The sequence below is a fragment of the Leucoraja erinacea genome, chromosome 3 (genome assembly GCF_028641065.1).
Source record: "Leucoraja erinacea ecotype New England chromosome 3, Leri_hhj_1, whole genome shotgun sequence".
Taxonomy (NCBI): Eukaryota; Metazoa; Chordata; class Chondrichthyes; order Rajiformes; family Rajidae; genus Leucoraja; species Leucoraja erinaceus.
In genome coordinates this window covers 40,197,005-40,217,802 of record NC_073379.1, presented here as the reverse complement: position 1 = coordinate 40,217,802, position 20,798 = coordinate 40,197,005, and the positions used below count along the sequence as shown (strand labels likewise).

The following is a 20,798-nucleotide window of genomic DNA, read 5'->3' as shown; positions in this document are numbered from 1 at the left end:
ACGAGACAATTAATACACAGATGAAAAGGGACGGCACGTGGGGCTAAGGATAGGCAGAGGTGAAGAGATGGGTCTTGAGGCGGGACTGGAAGATGGTGAGGGACACGGAGTTGCGGATCAGTTGGGGGAGGGAGTTCCAGAGCCTGGGAGCTGCCCTGGAGAAGGCTCTGTCCCCAAAACTGCGGAGGTTGGACTTGTGGATGGAGAGGAGACCGGCTGAAGTGGATCTGAGGGACCGAGGGGGTTAGTAGGGAGTGAGGAGGTCAGTGAGATATGAGGGAGGCAGATGGTGGAGGGCTTTGTAGGTGAAATATGAGGTGCTGTTCCTCCAATTTGCGTTTGGTCTCACTCTGATAGTGGAGGAGGCCCAGGACAGATAGGTCAGCATGGGAATGGGAGGGGGAGGTAAAGTGTTTCTTAACCGGGAGATCATGTAGGCCCAGGCGGACTGAGCGATGGTGTTCAGCTCAAGATTTCCTCTGAGGTGTTTACCAATTACAGCCGGAGCAGTTCATGTTTGATTGTTTTAACAACAACCTAAAAGGGTTGATGGTACACAAAAATGCTGGAGAAACTCAGCGGGTGCAGCAGCATCTATGGAGCGAAGGAAATAGGCAACGTTTCGGCCCGAAACGTTGCCTATTTCCTTCGCTCCATAGATGCTGCTGAGTTTCTCCAGCGTTTTTGTGTACCTTCGATTTTACAGCATCTGCAGTTCCTTCTTAAACACTAAAAGGGTTAATACTCATTTGAAAAAAATCTCATGTTCAAGTTACCCAACAAACTCCAGTATCCTCACCATAATACAACAGAGTCCGACCATAGCTGGGCTTCCAACCCGCAGCATCTCTATAGTGACACAGCTGTGATTGCCAGCGGCTAAATGAGCTCGTTAAACTTACTGCTTAGGATCAGGCACAAATACTGACCATTAAGCTGTTGATAAACTCCAATTAACACACCCTGACACATAATAAATCAACAAATTATCAAATTACTGATCACAAACATGCCACTGGGAACTTTGGAAAAGCAGATGTTTTGAGAAATATGCATTTGTTTTGTTTAAAATTTAATCAGCTGAATGACTCATTTCAACTCAAAAACTGAATGCTTACGTTTTTTGGGGGAGAAAAAGGGATGACCCATTTACAGTTTTATTCTGAATGTTGTTACACTTGGGGAATATCACTGCAGGAAGGAAGGAAGCAGCCTATTTAACATAAATGTGGTTCAAACCAGAAGGAAAAATCATAATCTAAGATGTTATTAATATTTAATTTTCTTGAATACAATTTGCATGCCCTGAATAAAAAAAATCTATTTATTTTTAGAACTAAAGGCTGAGCTGTAAAATCGTTTGTTCATCTTGATCCTCCAAAGACTACTGATCCACAAAATGTTCTGGCCAAGTATCTAGCCACAAAGGTCTTCTCCACTGAGGTCACAGGCACAGGCTATGGGGCTAATTATTCATGAGATGAGGAGAAGTTTCTTGGAGGATTCAAAGTTTAGGGAATTCCTTTCCCAGAGGGCTGCAGAGGTATATTCATTGAGGAGATACAAGGCAAAGATTGACAGACTCCTCCAAACTGAGGGGATGAAGAGCTACAGAGATCAGACAGGAAGATAGAGTTGATATCTCATGGAGTGGTCAAGCAGGATTGGGGGGCTGAATGGTAGGCATGTGGGCTAATGCAATATAAGGTACCACACGCAATGGGCTGAGGAGGAGCTGTATTGTTAGAGATCTGTTTCTCAGACTGTCCTTTTCCCTATGTCAGGTGACAGAGGGGTCCCACGTCTGAGAAATACATCTGACAGACTGCTTCTCTGTCCCCCGAGGTACGTGTGGAGGGTCCAGTGGCCTCTATTGTGGAGAAGATCAGAGGAGTTATCTCAGTATCCTGCCCAATATCTGCCCTTCGACTGACAGCAGCAGAAAGAATATCTGGTCTTTGTGATGGTTGTGAGATCCTACTGTACACAGATGGGCTGCCAATTTTCTTACTTTACAGCAGCGAACACCACATGTCAAAAAGCATCTCTTTGGTGATAGTCAGATATACTGTGGAAATGCATGATTTTTCTTTTTCACTTTCCACTGATGGCTGATCTCAATTATACTGGGCTGTAGGTTAGTTTAAGTTCAGGCCAGCATCTTGATGCTTCTCAAAAAGCTCACACACTTAATTAAAATAACACACTAGAACGACTAACTTTCTGGTTCTTAAGTACAAAATGAATTGGCAGCTTTTGCAGCTTTAGATTACGTGTGCATCTTCTGGACAATCTCACAACTGCAAAGATTTTTTTTAAATTATGTTATTCCCATTTTCTTTCTGTGAACATTTCACAGGAAGATGAAATAAATTGAACAGAAAATAGAATATGCTTGCCTGAGGTTCCACCAAGAGCAGATGAGTAACTGAAAACTAACCACTCTATAGTTATGCTATTCAAAGTTTTAATTGAATCCGCATTCTATTAGGCATGTGCCAATTTTGTTTTAATTTATTAATTTCATGTTGTGGCCAGGATTCGATTTGTTATCCATTCCTAACTTGCTTTTTGAGAGGGTTGTGGTGAGCCACGTGCTACAGTCCTTCTGCGGACAGCGGTTCCACAGTTTTTTTACACAGGCATTTCTGTATACGTGGACGATGAGGGAATATCGATGGGGTTTGAAGTAAATGATTTGGGAGGAAACCTCCAAAACATTAGCAAATTAAAGTAAGTCGATGAATTATTTTAAGATCATGGTGGAACGTGCTACACAGGAGGCCATTCAGCCTATTGTGCTTCTTCCAGCTCTTGTTCCATACCCCTGTTCTTTCCCCAAACTTTGCAGTTTTTCTTTTCTATTTATCAAATATAATTAAAAAATCGCCATTGAATCTGATTTTGCGGGCTTTTCCTAAAGAGGGGAAATCCTGCCTGTGTTTTTTTACTTTAGGGATGCAGCGCACAAACAGGTCCTTTGGGCCACCAAGTCCGCGCCGACCACCAATCACCCTGGCGTATGCAGACAGCACCCGTGGTCAGGATCGAACCCGGGTCCTTGGCAACTCTACCGCTGTGCCATTGTGTTCGACAATTAGCATGGCAAAGAAAACAGAAGATCCGTGATTTAATTTACTCTCTTCAGACCAATGCATCCTCATTTTCATATTCACTGAAAACCATCAGGGGCCAGATTTTGTTGAGTTTTGCTGACCATTCCACATTCAGCGGAGTCTGGATTTAGTCAGGAACTTCAACAAAGATGCTGGAATTCCAAACTGAATGGCTGAACTCTACTCCTTGTGTCCCAGCTGTAACTCTTCGGCAACTCCAGTGGGAGGGCAGGATCCTTCTGAGATTCTCCAGCACTCTTGCTGTTCGGATCCTACACCAACACACCAGCCCCAGGAATGCCCACCCACAGTTGTGTTGGCTATAGGGAACTAATTATGTTCATTTTAAAAACATATTTGTGTTTGGTTTAATATTTGTGATTATTAAAGTTATGTTTTAGATACCCATTTAAAAAAATTATTTATTTCAATCACTGAATCGTAGTCATATAGTCATTCAGCATGGAAACAAGCCTTTTGGTCCAACTTGCCCACGCCGACCAAAATGCCCTTTCTAAACTAGTCCAATCTGCCTGCTTTTGGCCCATATCCTTCTAAACCTACCGTATCCATATACCTGTTTAAATGTTTCTAAAATGTTGTGATAGTACCTGCTCAACTACTTCCTCCAGCAGCTCGTCCCATACACCCACCACCATTTGTGCAAAAAAATTACCCCTCAGTTTCCCATTTAATCTTTCCCCCCTTTACCTTCAACCTATGTCCACTGGTTCTTGATCCCCCTACTCTGGGCAAGAGCCTCTACGCATTTACCCAATCTATTCCTCTCTTTGAGGATGAAGATCATTGGAAAAGTCTTGACTGCCTTGACAGGTAGCAAAGTGGGAGGTCAGTAATTAGAAACATAGAAAATAGGTGGAGGAGTAGGCCATTCGGCCCTTCCAGCCAGCACCACCATTCAATATGATCATGGCTGATCATCCAGAATCAGTACCCTGTTCTTGCTTTTTCCCCATATCCCTTGATTCCGTATTAGTTATTGGTTTCCTGAAGAGTTTTGAGAGCCGAGTATGTCCGGACCTGGCCTCATCATTCCATAACATCACTCAGGGCAATGACACTGCTCAAAGTCTCACTGCATGGCTTGTGGGCTCGCTGGGTTGGTACGATGGGTTGTCAGGAATATGCTGATCAGAAGTATCAAACGGGGCCCAATCATGAAAATCTGGGCCAATACTTATAGGTTTAATGAGAACTCAACTAAATTTCAATTGTGCTGCAATCCGCTGATTAATGTTGGCTGCGACTTGACTTTGAGAAAAACACACCTCCAACCACCAGAATTGTGTGTCTGCTGTCGGCTTCTCTCCATGTCTCCTCAGACTGCCCCCAGCCTGGGGCTCACAGACATGCGGCGACACTCACCAATTCCTTCTTCTTCATGCACTCCATTAAAATGATGAAGAGGTGCTGAGCTTGCGTGCGGCTGTAGTTGAAGGTCTTCTGAATGGTGACGAGTAGCTGGTCTCTCAAAGACTCGTTTATTACCCTGTGGGGCACAGAAACAAAGATCAGAGACTTTAAGAAGATACATTGACAAGATTTGACACTGAGGAATGTTAGAAATGGGAGATCATAAGTTCATCAGTGATCGGAGTTGAATTAGCCCATTCAGCCCATCAAGTCTACCCCGCCATTCAATCATGGCTGATCTATCTCTCCCTCCTAACCCCATTCTGCTGCCTTCTCCCCAAAACCTCTGACACCTGTACTAATCAAAAATCTATCTATCTCTACAAGAAGCATTTCCACTGACTTGGCCTCTGCAGCCTTCTGTGGCAAAGAATTCCACAGATTCACCACCCTCTGACTAACGAAATTTCTCCTCATCTCCTTCCTGAAAGAATTTTTAATTCTAAGGCTATGACATCTAGTCCTAGACTCTCCCACCAGGTGAAACATTCTCTCTACATCCACTCTATCCAAGCCTTTCACTATTCTGGATGTTTCAATGAGGTTCCTCCTCATTCTTCCAAACTCCAGCGAGTACAGGGCATTGCCTCATTCAACTCATTTGACTTGTTCTAATTCAATTTGATAAATGTTCTCAATTCCATCTACCATCTACCTTGGTCCAGTAATATTCTTGTCGAGCAGAATTCCTCTATCTCAGTCTTGACATATTCAGTTGACACCACCAGCCTCAAATCTTTTGTCTAACTTTATGCCAAAGCATTGGAATTAACAGCTATTTCTTCAGCAAGACAGGATGAAGCTAGAAAAGCTAAGTATGCTTCTGCTTTAGATGAAATAATAACCAGCAACTAAGATATTCTCACTATTATCAGGATAATATTGGGGCAATGATAATATTGGTTTTACACCCTGAACTTAGAAAATCAACTTGCTAAGAGATTTCATGTAACATGGCAATATTAATCATCCTTAAAAAAATATTTACTTAATAATTCCAGTTTGGTTAAAATCATTGAGAGAAGACAACTTTAAACATAACATGTTGATATCTATTATACAGACAAAGCTACAGGAACAAATTCCTGAATTTCTACGACTACTGATTAAATGCTTTGCTCTTTCTGGTCAGATTGTTACATTCATGTAACAAGAAAATGTATCTGATTGATTGGACCATAAGTTAATCATGTTGATCTACCCAAATTTTCATTAGCAAAGCAAAGCAATTATAAATAATAAATGAGAAATCTATGCGGAAAACCTCTGCTTTTCTCTATCCCTTAGTTTCCTGGCACCGTGGTCTTTAATCATGAAAATATTCCCTTCAACCAGACCCAAACACAGTCACCCCTTTCTTTACACCACATCCCATACTTTCCCGATTGTCAACCTCGCACACTGCTGTCTGTTCAGCTGCAGTGCTTTAGACCACATAGCAACCGGGGTACAATTGTTGGACTCCACCGACCCACTGCCCAGAGATGCTTCTCGAATTCTGAACTCTCACATTCTGATGAAAGTTCATCCGCCTGCAGCAATAACTCTGTGGTCTCGATATTAGAACATCCGTTATTTCCCTGGGGAAAGGTCTGCGGCCATGCAGCCTTCTAATGCAGACCATGTGGGTGGACATACCTGGGAATTTTTCAGGGATTTGCCTTATGTTCTAGAAGTTATGAAATATTGCGTGGTCGTAGTGGACTATGTTGTGATCTCCCACTCAATGGAACTCAGACATGCCCAATGAACCTCACCCAATCTCAGTCCTATCAGGCTGAAGTCTTCAGCAGTGTAGAGTGTGTTTAACATGGGTGTGTGGTGAATGGGAAGAGGCTACAAATACATGTCCACCAAGTGTGGTGCTTGCAGCCTGCATGGTCTGAGGGTCAGCTTCCAGAAAAGGTTCTCAGATGCGCAAGTTATCCGTCTCTCGGATAGACTGTCTGGCAGGCGGCGGAGTGGAGAGGAGACATTTAGCACAATCAACATTTAGCTGTACCCCACTGCTCCATGGCTGCCTCTGTGTGATGTCAGTCCCTCTAACCCTGTTGTTTCAAAGATGAAGTGGCCCACAGTTGAACAATGCGGTAGAGGCACTACATGTTTCTCTCCCGTGTTAGTTGAGACGGCACAGTCTGTTCTTAGCCTGGCACTTACCCACCGTCCTCCGAGTACTTGTGTGCGAAGGCGAGTATGTCTGAAGCCCGGCCGCTGCCATCACAAACCACCACCGGGACGGGCGGCGTGTCCCGCAGATACTCCAGCACGATGGAGATTACGTTGGGTCCGCCTTCCACAATGAGAGCCACCACCGGAACTCCCTGTCCGATCCCTGCAGAGAGACAGCAGGACGAGAGGCAGAGTCAGGGAGACAAAGTCGCTGCAGTACATAGAGCCCACAGGAAGAGCACCAAAATAGTCCATTCAGCCCATCTGGCCGGTGCCAGCATTTACCAGCACGTGAGCCTCTCCTCATCACCCATCACCACATTCTTCTATTCATGTGCCCACATTGATGTTAAAATATACAACGGTGTAGCACAAGACCAGGCCATTTGCCCCACGATCACTGTGCTGAACTGGATACTCAAGTTAAACCAATCCCTTCTGCCTGCTTGTGATTCATATCGCTCCATTCTCTGCATATTGATATGCCTATCTAAAAGTCATTTAAACACCACTATTGCATCTGCTGGCCCCATAGCAGAAGCGTCCACATCGCAGGGCTGGAAACTGTATGTATCCTGAGTTAATTCTGCTACCACCATCATCTATTGCAACAAGTGATGGCCCCACTGATTGTCGCCGGAAGCTTGCGTCCTTTTCAGGACGGACAATGACAGCGATGTCAACATTTGAAACATGAAGATGGACATGTAAGAAGAAGATTGCATCTGCTTCCACCACCACCCCTAGCAACACGTTCCAGGTACCCACCATTCTCTGTGTAAAAAAAACGATCACAACATCTTGTTTAAACATTGCCCCAGAAAGAAGGTGAGAGGTTAAAAAAAGGCAGAAGATTTCAAAAATACTGCATAATTGCTTTTACACCGACAAGGTCTGATTTGCCACAACAAATGATTGAAATTATTTTAATATCTGAGCAGTGTTCCTGATGAGAACTGTAAGCAAAGTTGTGAGAAATTCTTGAGCAGGAGTGAATTCCATTGCAAACTGCTATTCCATTTTTTACTGGACTGAAGCAAACCTTTCAGCCCAAGCGCACCATGTTGGTGTTCATGCTCGAGGATAGTGTCCTTCGAACCTTCATCACCTCCTGTAATAATCTAATGATCTGAAACATTAATTCAGTTTCTCCTTCCACAGACGCTGCCTGACTTGCAGAGTATTTCCAGTATTTTCTGTTTTGCTACATAATTCCAGCACCTGCAGTTTTTGTTTTTATATTTCTTCTTCATCTCAGCTTTTCCTTTTATTCTTTTTTCTCTCTCATGTTATCCAGATTGTCCCTAAATGTATCCAAGCTTCAACTTCTGGGAGCAAGTTAGTCATTCCCACCACTCACTGGGTAAAGATGTTTCTCCTGAATTAGTTTAGTTTAGTTTAGAGATACAGCTCTTTGGCCCACCGAGTCCGCACCGACCAGCGATCCCCGCGCATTATCACTATCCTATACCCAATAGTGACAATTTACATTTATTCCATGCCAATTTACCTATAAACCTGTATGTCTTTGGAATGTGGGAGGAAACCGAAGATCTCAGTGAAAACTCACGCAAGTCAAGGTGTGAACGCACAAACTCCATACAGACAGCACCCGTAGTTGGGATCGAACCCGGGTCTCTGGCGCAGTAAGGCATGAGTAGTAGCTCTACTCAATTACAAAAAATCTGTAGCCTACTTTTGCTCTGGTATTTTTTTTAATTCACATGTTTAATCGATAATGTTTTATTATTAATGTTTAATGTCACTTGCGGACAGAGCACCAAGGCAAATTCCTTGTATGTGAATACTTGGCAAATAAACTTAAACCATTCATTTAATCATCCATTCATTCATTCATCATCCATTCATTCATCCATCCATTCATTCATTCATTCATTCATTCATTCATTCATTCATTCATTCATTCATTCATTCATTCATTCAGTCTCACTGGATTTATTATTAATCACCTTCTCCTATGAGCCCTAGCTCTGGTTTCCCCCATATGTACCCTATATCAAATGTGATCAAAAAGAGATTACTCTTCAGTCGTCTCTCTTCTGAAGACAGCCCCAGCCGGTTCCTTTTCTTCTTTTGGTTTATGTTTCTCAGATCTACTTTCATTATTGTCAATCTTTTATATATTTCTTCCACTGCCTTCATATCACGAACTTAATTATAAAGATGTTCAGGAAATACTTTCAAAAGTGTAGTCGGTATTGCATGCAGCAAACGCCCACACAGCAATGTGATAAGAGGCAGAGAATCTGTGTCAATGATGTTGATTGAAGGCCTGGGACATCAGCAATAATCTCCTGTGCTTCTTCAAAGCTGCACCAGCGGACTTTGCACAGAGTGAGAGGGTGGGTAGATCCTCATCCACAAGGCAGTGGCAGTGGCCGTGGCAGCACAATACTTACTCAGCAACTCACCCTGTAGTACCCTGGGTCCCAGTTTTACTTATAGAGCCATTGCTGGGATGAGAAGGAGGGATGGAGGGAGAAAGGAATGGAGGGGGAGGAAATGAGGATTGAGGGGGTGCGTGAGGAAAGAAGGATGGGACGAGTGAGGAATAGAGAATTCCGGGAAATGAGGAAAACACGAAGTGAAGAGGGAGGAAAAGGGGGGGGGGGGAGAATGGAGGGAGGGATGAGAAAAGGATGGAGAATGGTAGGAAGGGAGGGTAGGAAGAAAGACAAGGAGAGTGTGAAGAAGCAGGAGGGAGGAAGGGAGAGGAAAGAGATGGTGTATGTTCAGAGCGGAACTTTAGTACCGCTCTGAACATACACCATCTCTTTCCTTCAGGTTCTGACTGAATAATATATCTGGGTGGTGTCTGTGAATGACTGAATATGTAAACATTTTGCACTCACGCTGCAAGTGGATTCTGGGATCAGGCGTGGACCTGTACCTTTTGTACTTCACCCGTACCCCATATTTGACTTTCCTCAGATAGGCACAGTAGCTTACAAATAATGGATTATATCGCAGCAGAATGATCAAGTGGATGCCATCGATGACGGTTGAACGTCCCTTTGCATTCCCAGCCCCTTCACATATTCTCAGGCATAGGATGACAAAGGGAAGTCCACATGTCACACATGTCAACTATTCCACACTTTAGGGAGTGAAAGGAAGGTGCTTTCTAGTAATACCTCTCACTACCTCAGGACATCCCTGCGTGGCTGATGAGTTGCTTTCTGAAGTGCCGTCACGGCTCAAGTGAAGGAAACACAGAAGACATCTTAGTCACAGCAAGTTCCAACACATCAATGTGATTATAGAAAGATAGAAAATAGGTGCTGGAGGAGGCCATTTGGCCCTTTGAGCCAGCACCGCCATTCATAGTGATCATGGCTGACATCCACAATTACTAACCTGTGCCTGCCTTCTCCCAACATCCCTTAATTCCGCTAGCCCCTAGAGCTCTATCCAACTCTCTTTTGGATTCATCCAGGGAATTGGCCTCTACTGTCTTCTGTGGCAGAGAATTCCACAAATTCACAACTCTAAGGGTGAATTTTTTTTTTCTCATCTCAGTTTTAAATGTCTTCCCCTTTATTCTTAGACTGTGGCCCCTGGTTCTGGACTCCCCATGAGCATGACCATGTGTCTTTAAGATATGTTGGTGTGAGCAGTGGCAACTTCTTCTACCGAGTAAGCGGGTATAAAATGTCTTCCTCAGCAGGCAGATGAGCAGGGCCGGCCTTAAGCCTATTGGACCAATTGCTCCCAATTGGGCCCCGCGCCAATGGGGGGCCTTGCGCTAATTTTCCGTATTTCGTACGGAAAAACAAATTTGTGTTGTTAAATGCAATTTTTTTTAAACATTCGCCTTGTTAAATACGGATTTAAAAAAAAAATGAACATGGATAAAAACCACTGCACCGGCCATCAGACAAAAACAATGTTTACTACTACTGTAGCACTTGTTAACAGCCAGTAGTTTACAAGTAGTTATACAATGTTTCATCAATGCATCGATCCACATTCTTCAGTAAATGTAAATGTTTTGACCAAGTATTATTGATACCCTGTGAAATTTATTCAAAGGATTGCGACGTCATAAATACTTGGTCAAAACACAATTACATTTACTGAGGAATGTAGATCAATGCATTGACGACACATTGAGAATTTCTTAAAGCTCATCATCATGGTTGAGGGCTCAGATTGTGAGCTTCTTCTTGGTGTGCAGGTTAGTCATACACCTACCGACCCACGTTGTGTGTGTCTCTCTCTCTCTCTCTTTTTTTTTTTACAACAGATCAAGTCATAACCATAAAAGAAATTACATTATATCAAGTGTCATTATAATACAACATTATATTCATTGTTCACAATACTCTCAACCCCACGCGGTGACCAGCGCCCACGGAAAACCTCCAAAGTCCCCGTGAACACCGCATGTTCCCTCTCCAGGGACACACGTGCACGGACGTAGGCCCGAAAGAGGGGCAGGCAGCCGACTCTTGCCTGACCATCAACCGCCTGCTGCCTGGACCCGCGTATGGCCATCTTGGCCAGGCCCAGGAGTAAACCGACAGGTAAGTCCCACCCCCCCCCACTTGGCTCTCCCCACACCCTGCCTTGTGTCCAAACACAAGAATCGTGGGACGAAAATGCAACCAGAACTTTAGGAACAACCCCTTCAGATATTGCTACAGGGGCAGCATCTCTCTCTCTCTCTCTCTCTCTCTCTCTCTCTCTCTCTCTCTCTCTCTCTCTCTCTCTCTCTCTCTCTCTCTCTCTCTCTCTCTCTCTCTCTCTCTCTCTCTCTCTCTCTCTCTCTCTCTCTCTCTCTCTCTCTCTCTCTCTCTCTCTCTCTCTCTCTCTCTCTCTCTCTCTCTCTCTCTCTCTCTCTCTCTCTCTCTCTCTCTCTCTCTCTCTCTCTCTCTCTCTCTCCTCTCTCTCTCTCTCTCTCTCTCTCTCTCTCTCTCTCTCTCTCTCTCTCTCTCTCTCTCTCTCCCTCTCCCCTCTCCCATTTTGTCTCTCTCTCTCTCGCTCTCTCACGCTCTATCACTCCCTCTCTCTCACCCTGTTGCCTCGGCATTCCCGGAATCATTGACGTTTTGCGGTGACGGTTGTGACTATGGACACACCTTGCATTGACATTTACTGTCACTCCTGTCCACTGTGACATTTACTGTCACTCCTGTCCACTGTGCATTGACATTTTCTATTCTAAGTTTTCATCTGCAACATTATGGAGCTGAGTACATCCAAAGAACAAGGTGAGGGCACTCAGTTTGTTCAACCACTCTTTAGCGGGCCTTGGATCCTTAACTGCAGGGCAGCATGGTGGCACGACAGTAGTGTTGCTGTCTTACAGCACCAGAGACCCAGGCTTGATCCTGACTATAGGTGCTGGCTGTATGGAGCTTATATGTTCTCCCTGTGGCCACGTGGGTTTTCTCCAGGTGCTCTAATATCCTCCAACACTCCAAAGATTTGCAGGTATGTCGGTTAATTGGCTTTGGTAAAATAAAATGTGGAATGTCCCCAGTGTGTAGGGTGGTGCTAGTGTATGGGGGTTTGCTGGTCAGCGGGGACTCGCTGAGCCGAAGGGCCTGTTTCCATTCTTTATCTCTAAAATCTAAAGTAAACTGTTGCCCAGAAGGAATTTACCTCTGCTCGGTTTGCAATAACCAACCTGATCTCATGGTGGCTCAGCACTTCAACTCCTCCTCCCATTCCGAATCCGACCTTTCTGCCCTGGACTTCCTCGACAGACAGAGTGAGAACCACCAGAAATTGCCCTCATATTTCGCTTGGGCAGTTTGTACCCCAGCGGTATGAACATTGACTTCTCTAATTTCACGTAGTCCCAGGCCTGTCTCCTCCCCTTAGCTCTCCCTCAGTCCTCTGGCTCCTGCTCTTCCTTTCTTCTCCCCCCCCCCACACCAGTTTGAAGAAGGGTTTCGACCCGAAACGTTGCCTATTTCCTTCGCTCCATAGATGCTGCTGCACCCGCTGAGTTTCTCCAGCATTTTTGTCTACCTAGGAATTTATCTACCTCAGCTTTCAATTATCAAGGTGTCACAAGCCACAGTAACTTTTTTGAAGACAAAGTTCTGGATAAATTAAACTTTTGGGTCACCTCTTTACATAATGTCCTTGTCAATCTGCTGCTAATTAAACACGATTATCCAGAAAATGCCTCGGCACAGGAGTCTTGCAGTCTGTCATGTCTCTTCAGCTTGGCAAAATTGCTCTCCAATTAGTATCTCTGTCCCCTCTTTCCCAGCAAGACCTGCAAATGTTTTCTTTACAAATACTTATCCAATTCCCCTTGAAAAGTTAATATTGAATTGGCTTCCATTACACTTTCAGCAACGCATTCCAGATTACAGCAAAACTGTGGAATTATCTTCCCACTACATTGCCTCTGGTTCTTTTTGTCAATTACCTGAAACCTAGGAGCTCTGGTTGCAGACTGTCACTTCAATATACGTCCCACAGTGTGCAATAAAGGGGCACAGTGGTGCGTCTTAACATCAATCCCAATTCAGGCCCAAATCAATCCATTCCAACATCCCCTAGGGTCAAACAAATTCTGCAGAGCCCCGTACTGCCCTTGAGCAGCCCAGCCTATAGAATACAGACCAACTGTGAGAAAAGATGAGACCAATATCAGCGGGGTGAAGGATAACAGGAGCTTGATTGATTGAATAATATCACAAATTCTCTCTTTGGAAAATGCACCAGTCTGGATCAAGAGGCCTCTTATAAGAAAACTGACTACATAGATCAGTAATAACGTTCCCATTGCAGACACTTATGATGAAACCAAGACAGGATTCACCCTCAATCGCTTGCTCGAAACACATCAAACGTGATTGTACTTTACTTCTGAAATGTTATGCACATTTGTGGTTAGTTTAGTTTTGAGATACAGTATTGGAACATGCCTTTCAGCCCATGCTGACCATCGATCACCCGTTCATACATTAATTCTATGTTATCACATTTTCTCATCTACTCCCTACACACTAGGGGCAATTTACACAGGCCAATAAACCTATAAACATGTGTTTAAGAAGGAACTGCAGATGCCTATAAATATGCACGTCTTTGGGATGTGGGAAGAAACCGGAACACCTGGACGAAACTCATGCGATCATAGGGAGAATGAGCAAACCCCATATCCGAGGTCAGGATCAAACCCAGGCCTCTGGCTCTGTGAGGCAGTAGCTCTATCTGCTGTGCCACCGTGCCACCCTAATACACAATGTATTAGTGTAAATATCTGGTACAATGCTGTTCTCATCATTTAGAGTGAGGCTAGGGTATACTCCCTTGGTCAATGCAATAAGTGTGATACTTTGCTTTTGTTGATATTGTGATATACGCAGAACCTATTCTGCCTTTCTTCAATCAAGCGATGAGTGCTTGTGGTGCTCTGTCTCCATCAGTGGATAATGTGTGCATGCAGCCCTCCACCTTTGCTGCAGTGATGTGAGCATATGGTGCTTCCCCTCTGTATTGGTGTATTGGTGTGGACATATGCTGTTCTGCCTCTGCTAATGTAGCACTCAGCAGGTCCAGCAGCATCAGTGAAGGGAGATAGAAGATGGTGATTTACATTAGGACCCTAAATCTAGACTAGTTCCAAACTAGATGAAGGGACCCAATACCAAATGTCATATATGCATTTCCCTCCAGCAGCTCACCTCTTTTTGACATGTATCGCGGTTTAGGAATCCTCCTTTATCTCTTGAAAACTGCATCACAGATGCTTTTAAATCTCCCATCTAGAAGGGCAGACCGACCTCCCGACACCACAGTACTGCAACCTGTGTTGGACTAGATTCTAGTGCTCTTGTCACTGGCTTAGGACGAGTCTGCAATTTCTTATGTGTAGGAAGGAACTGCAGATGCTGGTTTATACCGAAGGTAGACACACAGTGCTGGGGTAACTCAGCAGGTCAGGCAGATGTGTGACATATCGACAAGATTAAGTGCAGACTGGGCAATCGTTTTGCTGGACACCTTCCCTCAGTCTGCCTTGTCCCACACGGTTGCCAAACATTTGAACTCCCCTTCCCCTTCCCATTCCCATATTGACCTTTCTGTCCTGGGCCTCCTTCACTGACACCACACACAAATTGGAGTAACAGCACCACATATTTCGCTTGGGGAGCTTTCACCCCAGTGGTATGAACGTTGATTTCTCTAATTTCAAGTAACCCTTGCATTACCTCTCCCCCCCCCCCCCCCCCCCCTCCCCCCCCCCTCCCCCGCCCTAGTCATCCTACTAGTTCCAATGTTTGTATCCCTGGATCTCTTCATTATCTTCTCTTCCCCAGTCAACATTATATCTTTTTTGACTGAAGTGAATAAATGTGATCAAGTATTCTTGCATGACCTGGTTACAGAAGCATTAATCTGGACACAGGCTTCATCATTTGCAGAGAAATAGTAAAAAAATGTTGTTACTCAGTGTAGTAAATAAATCTTCTGAGAACTGGGAAGAGTTACCCGGCAATATATGACATGGAGCCACATGAGGACATGTAAGGACAGTTTGGTAAATAAGTCAGGATCTAAGGGCACCTTCACTGTGAAGAGAGGGGTAGGGGTGTGGAGAGGTGAAGAAATACATTGCAGTTGGCTCAAGCATAGAAATTGAAATACTTGGAGGGAAATGGAGAGTGAGAAAGAGAAGAAAAGGGGAAGGGGAAGAGAGAGGGGGAGAGGAAGAGGGGGGAAAGGAGAGAAAGAGAGAGAGAGAGAGAGAGAGAGAGAGAGAGAGAGAGAGAGAGAGAGGGAGAGAGAAAGAAAGAGAGAGAGAGAGAGAGAGATTTGAATATTTTAATGAAGGATATTGGGGACAAATGTCATCCTTGTGTGTGCTGCAATGAAGTAATGCAAATAATGCACATGAATTGAACTCTGCTTCTGATTTATGCTTTCCTAATGACAAATTTTATCGATTAACTGTTGCAGACTACAGTAGAATTGACAGAACTAATGCCGTGCCTGGGTCTTTTTTTTAAAAGTACTCACTAGTGTTAATCTTCTGCAGGGAAATGTGCTTCTCCAGTTGCCTCCGCAACTTCACCTCAGCTCCGTATTTGCCTGTGGTGCCGTTATCTGCCAGGATGAAGTGGGAGTGCATGCTGTTCAGCACCGTCAGTTTGCTCAAGGGGTTGGACATGGTTTGATATGGGCGGACCACCTGTGTGAAGACAAGTTAATTAACAACACCAGACTGCTATTACATGACACCTACAATGCGGCCAGATCAACATAGCGGCTTTGTGGCAGCATCGTCAATAAATCTAACGGGCCCACTGAAGTTCATTATAGACCGAGGTGTCCAACAGCTTGGTCAACGTGGTCAAAGAGATGGCTTTAACATGTGCTTTGTTTGAGAGGAAGTGAAAGGGATGGCGAGGGCTTTTGAAGGGAATTTCAAAGGTTGACTGCATGGCCACCAGCAAGGGACAATTAATTTTGCTGGAGGTTAGATTTGGAGGAGCACAGATCTCTCAACGTTAATGGGCCTGGAAGGATATCACTGAGAAAGGGAGAGGTAGGACCAGGAAGAGCTTTGAAAACGAGTGTGAGGAGTTAATAACTATTGGTTCAACAGCAGCCGGTGTGGGCCAGTGAGCTCTGAGGTGTGATGGATAAAATGGACCGGGGATGATTGGGCACAAAGGGAGCAGCCTTGAGGGCAATTAAATTAGATACAATAGTGTTGAATAGCTTTTAGATAGGCACATGGATTTGCAGATAATGCTAACAGGCAGATGAGATCAGTTCAGCTAGGCATCAAGTTCGGCAGTTGGGCCGAAGGGTCTGTTCCTCTGTTGTACTCTTCTATGTTCTATGTAAAAGTCGAGGATTTTAGCAGCAAGAGAATTGAGGCAGAGGTAGGGATGTGCGATACAGGTCCACTGCTGATTTTCCGGCAACTGATAGTCCGGCACCTCCTTTAAATCGGACAAAATTACAAGAGCATTGCGTGTGATGCATGCTCTTTCGTGATATGTGCCTGAAAGTGTTTCTAGTTTACTCTGTTCATTTTTTATTTGTTTCTAGCAGTCCACGGGGCTTTCGTGGCACTCGAGGGAAATAATTAGTGGGTCAGAGATTTATTGTTGGATAATTATTGTGTGATCCGGCAAAATGGATAATTCGGCATTGCTCTGGAACCAAGGGTGCAGGAAAATCTGTGGTGGACTTATTGTATGTGTTTTTAATGAAAACAGCAATACAAATGTATATGCTCATCTCCAGATGAAGTGCAGCATCATGGTTGAGTAAAGTGTGCTTTGGCTTCAGAGAGTTGGGATGCAAGGTGCAGATGGAACCATCAACACTGACGGTGCAAGTCCACAAGATCTCAGCATAGCTTAGGCTTGAAGGCATCTGGTTGAGTACCACAAAGTTATGTTATTGACTCAAACACATTTTAACGGTCCTTAGAGAGCCGACTCAAGTTAAGACGTCCAAGAGGAAGATAAATCTACAGCATCAGAAGTTCAGAAAACCAAGCTATTTCACATGAAGTTACTGGATCTTAAAAAGGCCTGTAGTAATTTTACAATTTTGACAATACTTCTAAAACAACTTCTCCGGATAAAGATCTTGAATTGAATTTTTTCAATAAAATGATACAGTATCCAATTAATTTTTGTTGATTGCAGTCTTAGTAATTCTGTTTTTAATTTCAGTTTCAGTGATTTAGTTGATGTTGTCAAGCTGGAAAGGGTGCAGGTAAGGTTTACGAGGAAATTGCCAGGACTATAGGGGGAGGTTGAGCAAACTAGGACTCTATTCCTTGGAGCACAGGAGTATGAGGGGTGATCTTATAGAGGTGTTCAAAATCATGAGAGGGAATAGAACGCACAGTCTCTTGCTCAGAGTAGGGGAATTGAGAATCAGAGGACATAGGTTTAAGGTGAGGGGGAGAAAGATTTAATAAGAACCAGAGGGGTAACATTTTCACACAATGGGTGGTGGGTGTATGGAATGAGCTGCCGGAGGAGGTAATGGAGGTAGGTGCTATCGCAACATTTAAGAAACATTTAGACAGGTACACGATAGGACAGGTTTAGGGGGATATGGGCCAAACGCAGACAGGTGGGACTAGTGTAGATGGGACATGTTGGCCGTTGTGGGCAGGTTGGAATAAAGGACCAGTTTCCATGATGTAAGACACAATGATACAACCAGCAAACAGGCCCTTCGGCCCACTGAATCCCTGCACACGAGCACTATCCTACACACTAGGGACAATGTACAATTTTTACGGAAGCCAATTAACCTACAAACCTGTATGGCTTTGAAATGTGGGAGGAAACTGGAGTACCCGGAGAAAACCCATGCGGTCACAGGGAGAATGTACAAACACCGTACAGACAGCACCCATGGTCAGGATTGAACCCGGGTCTCCGACGCTGTAAGGCAGCAACTCTACCACTGTGCCACTGTGCCACCCATTTGTTCATTTGTAGTGCATAGTGTATTTGTTCTTCACTAGTTCAATTGGTTCACACATTGTTTTGCTACTTGCTTTTAAATGTGACGAGGATACTGTAGCAGGTTATCAGCAATCTATTTCTACAATGGAGTCATCTGAGAGTTTTTTTTGTTGTATTGGCTTTGCTTTCAGGTGTTTATTTGGAACATTCATTTAGTATTCCAAATTGAACATAATATAAAAGAATAAAACATAAGATACCTACATCCTTTCCAATCAGATCCTCTTGATTCTCCACTATTCCCCATGGAGCGATGCCTATAATGCAGATCCTTCCTCTAGACTTCGAGGCGTGGTCCTTGAGTGCATCTCCAACGTGGCGGATGACCCCTAAGAATGAACCCATGGAAAACATGACTGCAGCACCATTCCGGTACATTGACCTGTGGGAATCCTCAATTGGTTGTTCATATCATGCAACGATCACAGCAGCAACAGTGCATTCACATAGCACCATCAAACCGCTGCGCAAGCAGTTCAATGGAGGGTTCGTACATAGCCAAGGAAAATACTCAGACAGGTTGCGAAAAGCTGGACAAAAGTTAACACGCGAGACCTTGCTTGCAAATGTTTGAGCTGAGAATCTGCAGACTTGACATTCAAGATCTAACTTTCTAAAATCTATTTCATATAATCACGATAGCTCACCACGTCCATGTTGATCAGAGAAAAATATACTTACTCTAATCCAACATTTCAACACTCAATCCATTGACCTGCAGACATGAAGTGCTCATACAAATATTTTTTAATGCAATGAGGATTTCTGCCTGCAACCACGTCCAAAAGTCCCAGATCCCCACCACTCTTTGGATGAAAAGCAATTCTTCCACCTGCATTTCCGAGTTAGCTCTCTTGGGTCGAAGGGCCTGTTACCATACTGTATCACTATGACTCTCTCTGATAATCAGACTAGACCCTTCCTGTTCACCCCACCCATGCGTCTCATGGTTTTTACACAATTCAGTTAAATCCCCACAGTCAGCTCTGTTCCAATGAGGAGGAGACCTCAGGCTGTTTAACCTCTCCTCAAAGCTACAATCCTTCAACCCCTAACAAAAAAACTCAGAAATCTTACCTGCATCTTCCATGGTGATATCACTTCATAGCGTTACACGGCACAGAAAATAACTATTGGTCCATCATGTCCATGCTGGCCAGCAAGTTCCTATCTATACTAATACCACTTCCTGCCACTTCCTGTAGGATGGTGGCCATAAATGTTCACAGCTCTCACTCAATATTATTTTCCTTGCAATGAATGAAGCTGTTGGAACCCATCTGCCGGAGTCCCTTTCCTTTGTGATTGCCTAAACATTCCTGCCTCAGTCAGCTCCTTAGCCTTCCTGTTTCACCACTTCCTCTCCCGTGAAAACATCTGATTCCATTTGACAGCCCTGTTTATTTTTGGGTTTGTCATTTCCCAGGTCACCAGTATCTTTGCTGTGCCATCCCACGGGATTGTTGGTCCACATTTCCTGGTGTGTGTGCTGTCCATAGACAGTCAACCTCCATCAGGTCTGTGAGAATCTCAGCACATTAGAAGGGTGAGAGGGGAGAGAGAGATGGGGGAGAGAGGGGGGAGAAAGGGGGGGAGAGAGGGGGGGGGAGAAGAGAGGGGGGATGGGGGGAGAGAGGAGGGGAGGAGGGAGGGGGGGGGAGAGAGGGGGAAGGAGGGGGAGAGAGAGGGAGGGAGAGAGAGAGAGGGAGAGAGAGAGAGAGGGGGGGAGAGAAAGGAGGGGGGGGGATGGGAAGGAGAGAGAGAGGGGGATAGAGGGGGGATAGAGGGGGGGGATAGAGGGGGGGGATAGAGGGGGGGATAGAGGAGGGGGATATAGGGGGGGTAGCGAGGGGGAGAGAGAAGGGGGAGAGAAAGGTGGGGGGAGAGAGGGAGATACATTTCTGATGAAAATAATGTGATTGCTTGCATCAGAAAGCGAATGGAAATGATAGTAGACATTTCAGTTTAATAGTCTGAGAATAGTTATCTTCATAATAGAGTAAGAAGAATTCCTAAACAAAAAGCAAACTTAAGTATAAGCAGTATAAAATAAAATGATACCTTCAGTGAATTCCATATCACCTGTTGGAGATGAGAGAAACTACATAGATAAGGAAGGCGCGGTTTCAGGATATATCTTGGCAGCGTCGTTGACACATTCAGGGAAATTCTTGTGATGATTTTTTTCATGCAAATTTCCTCAGGATATGAAATAGGCCTAAGTTTGCACTTCCACTGTGAACATGCCTACATCTTGCGGTATGTTATAACCCAGGCCAACTCAATCGCAAACTAGTCACCTCTGTTCAGTTCCTTTATTGTTCAAAACTAATGGTGACACAGAAAGGTGGCCGGCCAGGTGCACAGAGAGACATGTTTAAGGGAATAAAGAGGGATGGAGAGATAGATAGACAGAGAAAGAGAGATTGACAGTCCTCATGAAGGGCAGGAAAAACAGGAAACTTAAAAGCTGTATAGTGAAGAATAGGAAGAAAATATAAAATGGTAGCAAAGGGCTAAGATAAAGAGAAGAGCAAATGGAAGGAATGAAAAAGGAAAAATTAAACTATGTAAAACATAT

At 44.3% G+C, this 20,798-nt stretch overlaps 1 protein-coding gene across 2 annotated transcripts in view; it reads right to left on the bottom strand.

Annotated features, from left to right (window-relative positions):
- trpm3 (transient receptor potential cation channel, subfamily M, member 3) overlaps positions 1-20,798 on the bottom strand; it is a 304,246-nt gene that overhangs the window by 108,025 nt on the left and 175,423 nt on the right. For both annotated transcript variants that reach the window (XM_055632483.1, XM_055632482.1), the window contains exons 5-8: positions 18,422-18,546; positions 15,732-15,903; positions 6,711-6,885; positions 4,503-4,626 (exon numbers count right to left, since the gene is read on the bottom strand). In XM_055632483.1, the coding sequence (XP_055488458.1) occupies positions 4,503-4,626; positions 6,711-6,885; positions 15,732-15,903; positions 18,422-18,546 (596 nt within the window). The remainder of the gene's footprint in view (positions 1-4,502; positions 4,627-6,710; positions 6,886-15,731; positions 15,904-18,421; positions 18,547-20,798) is intronic.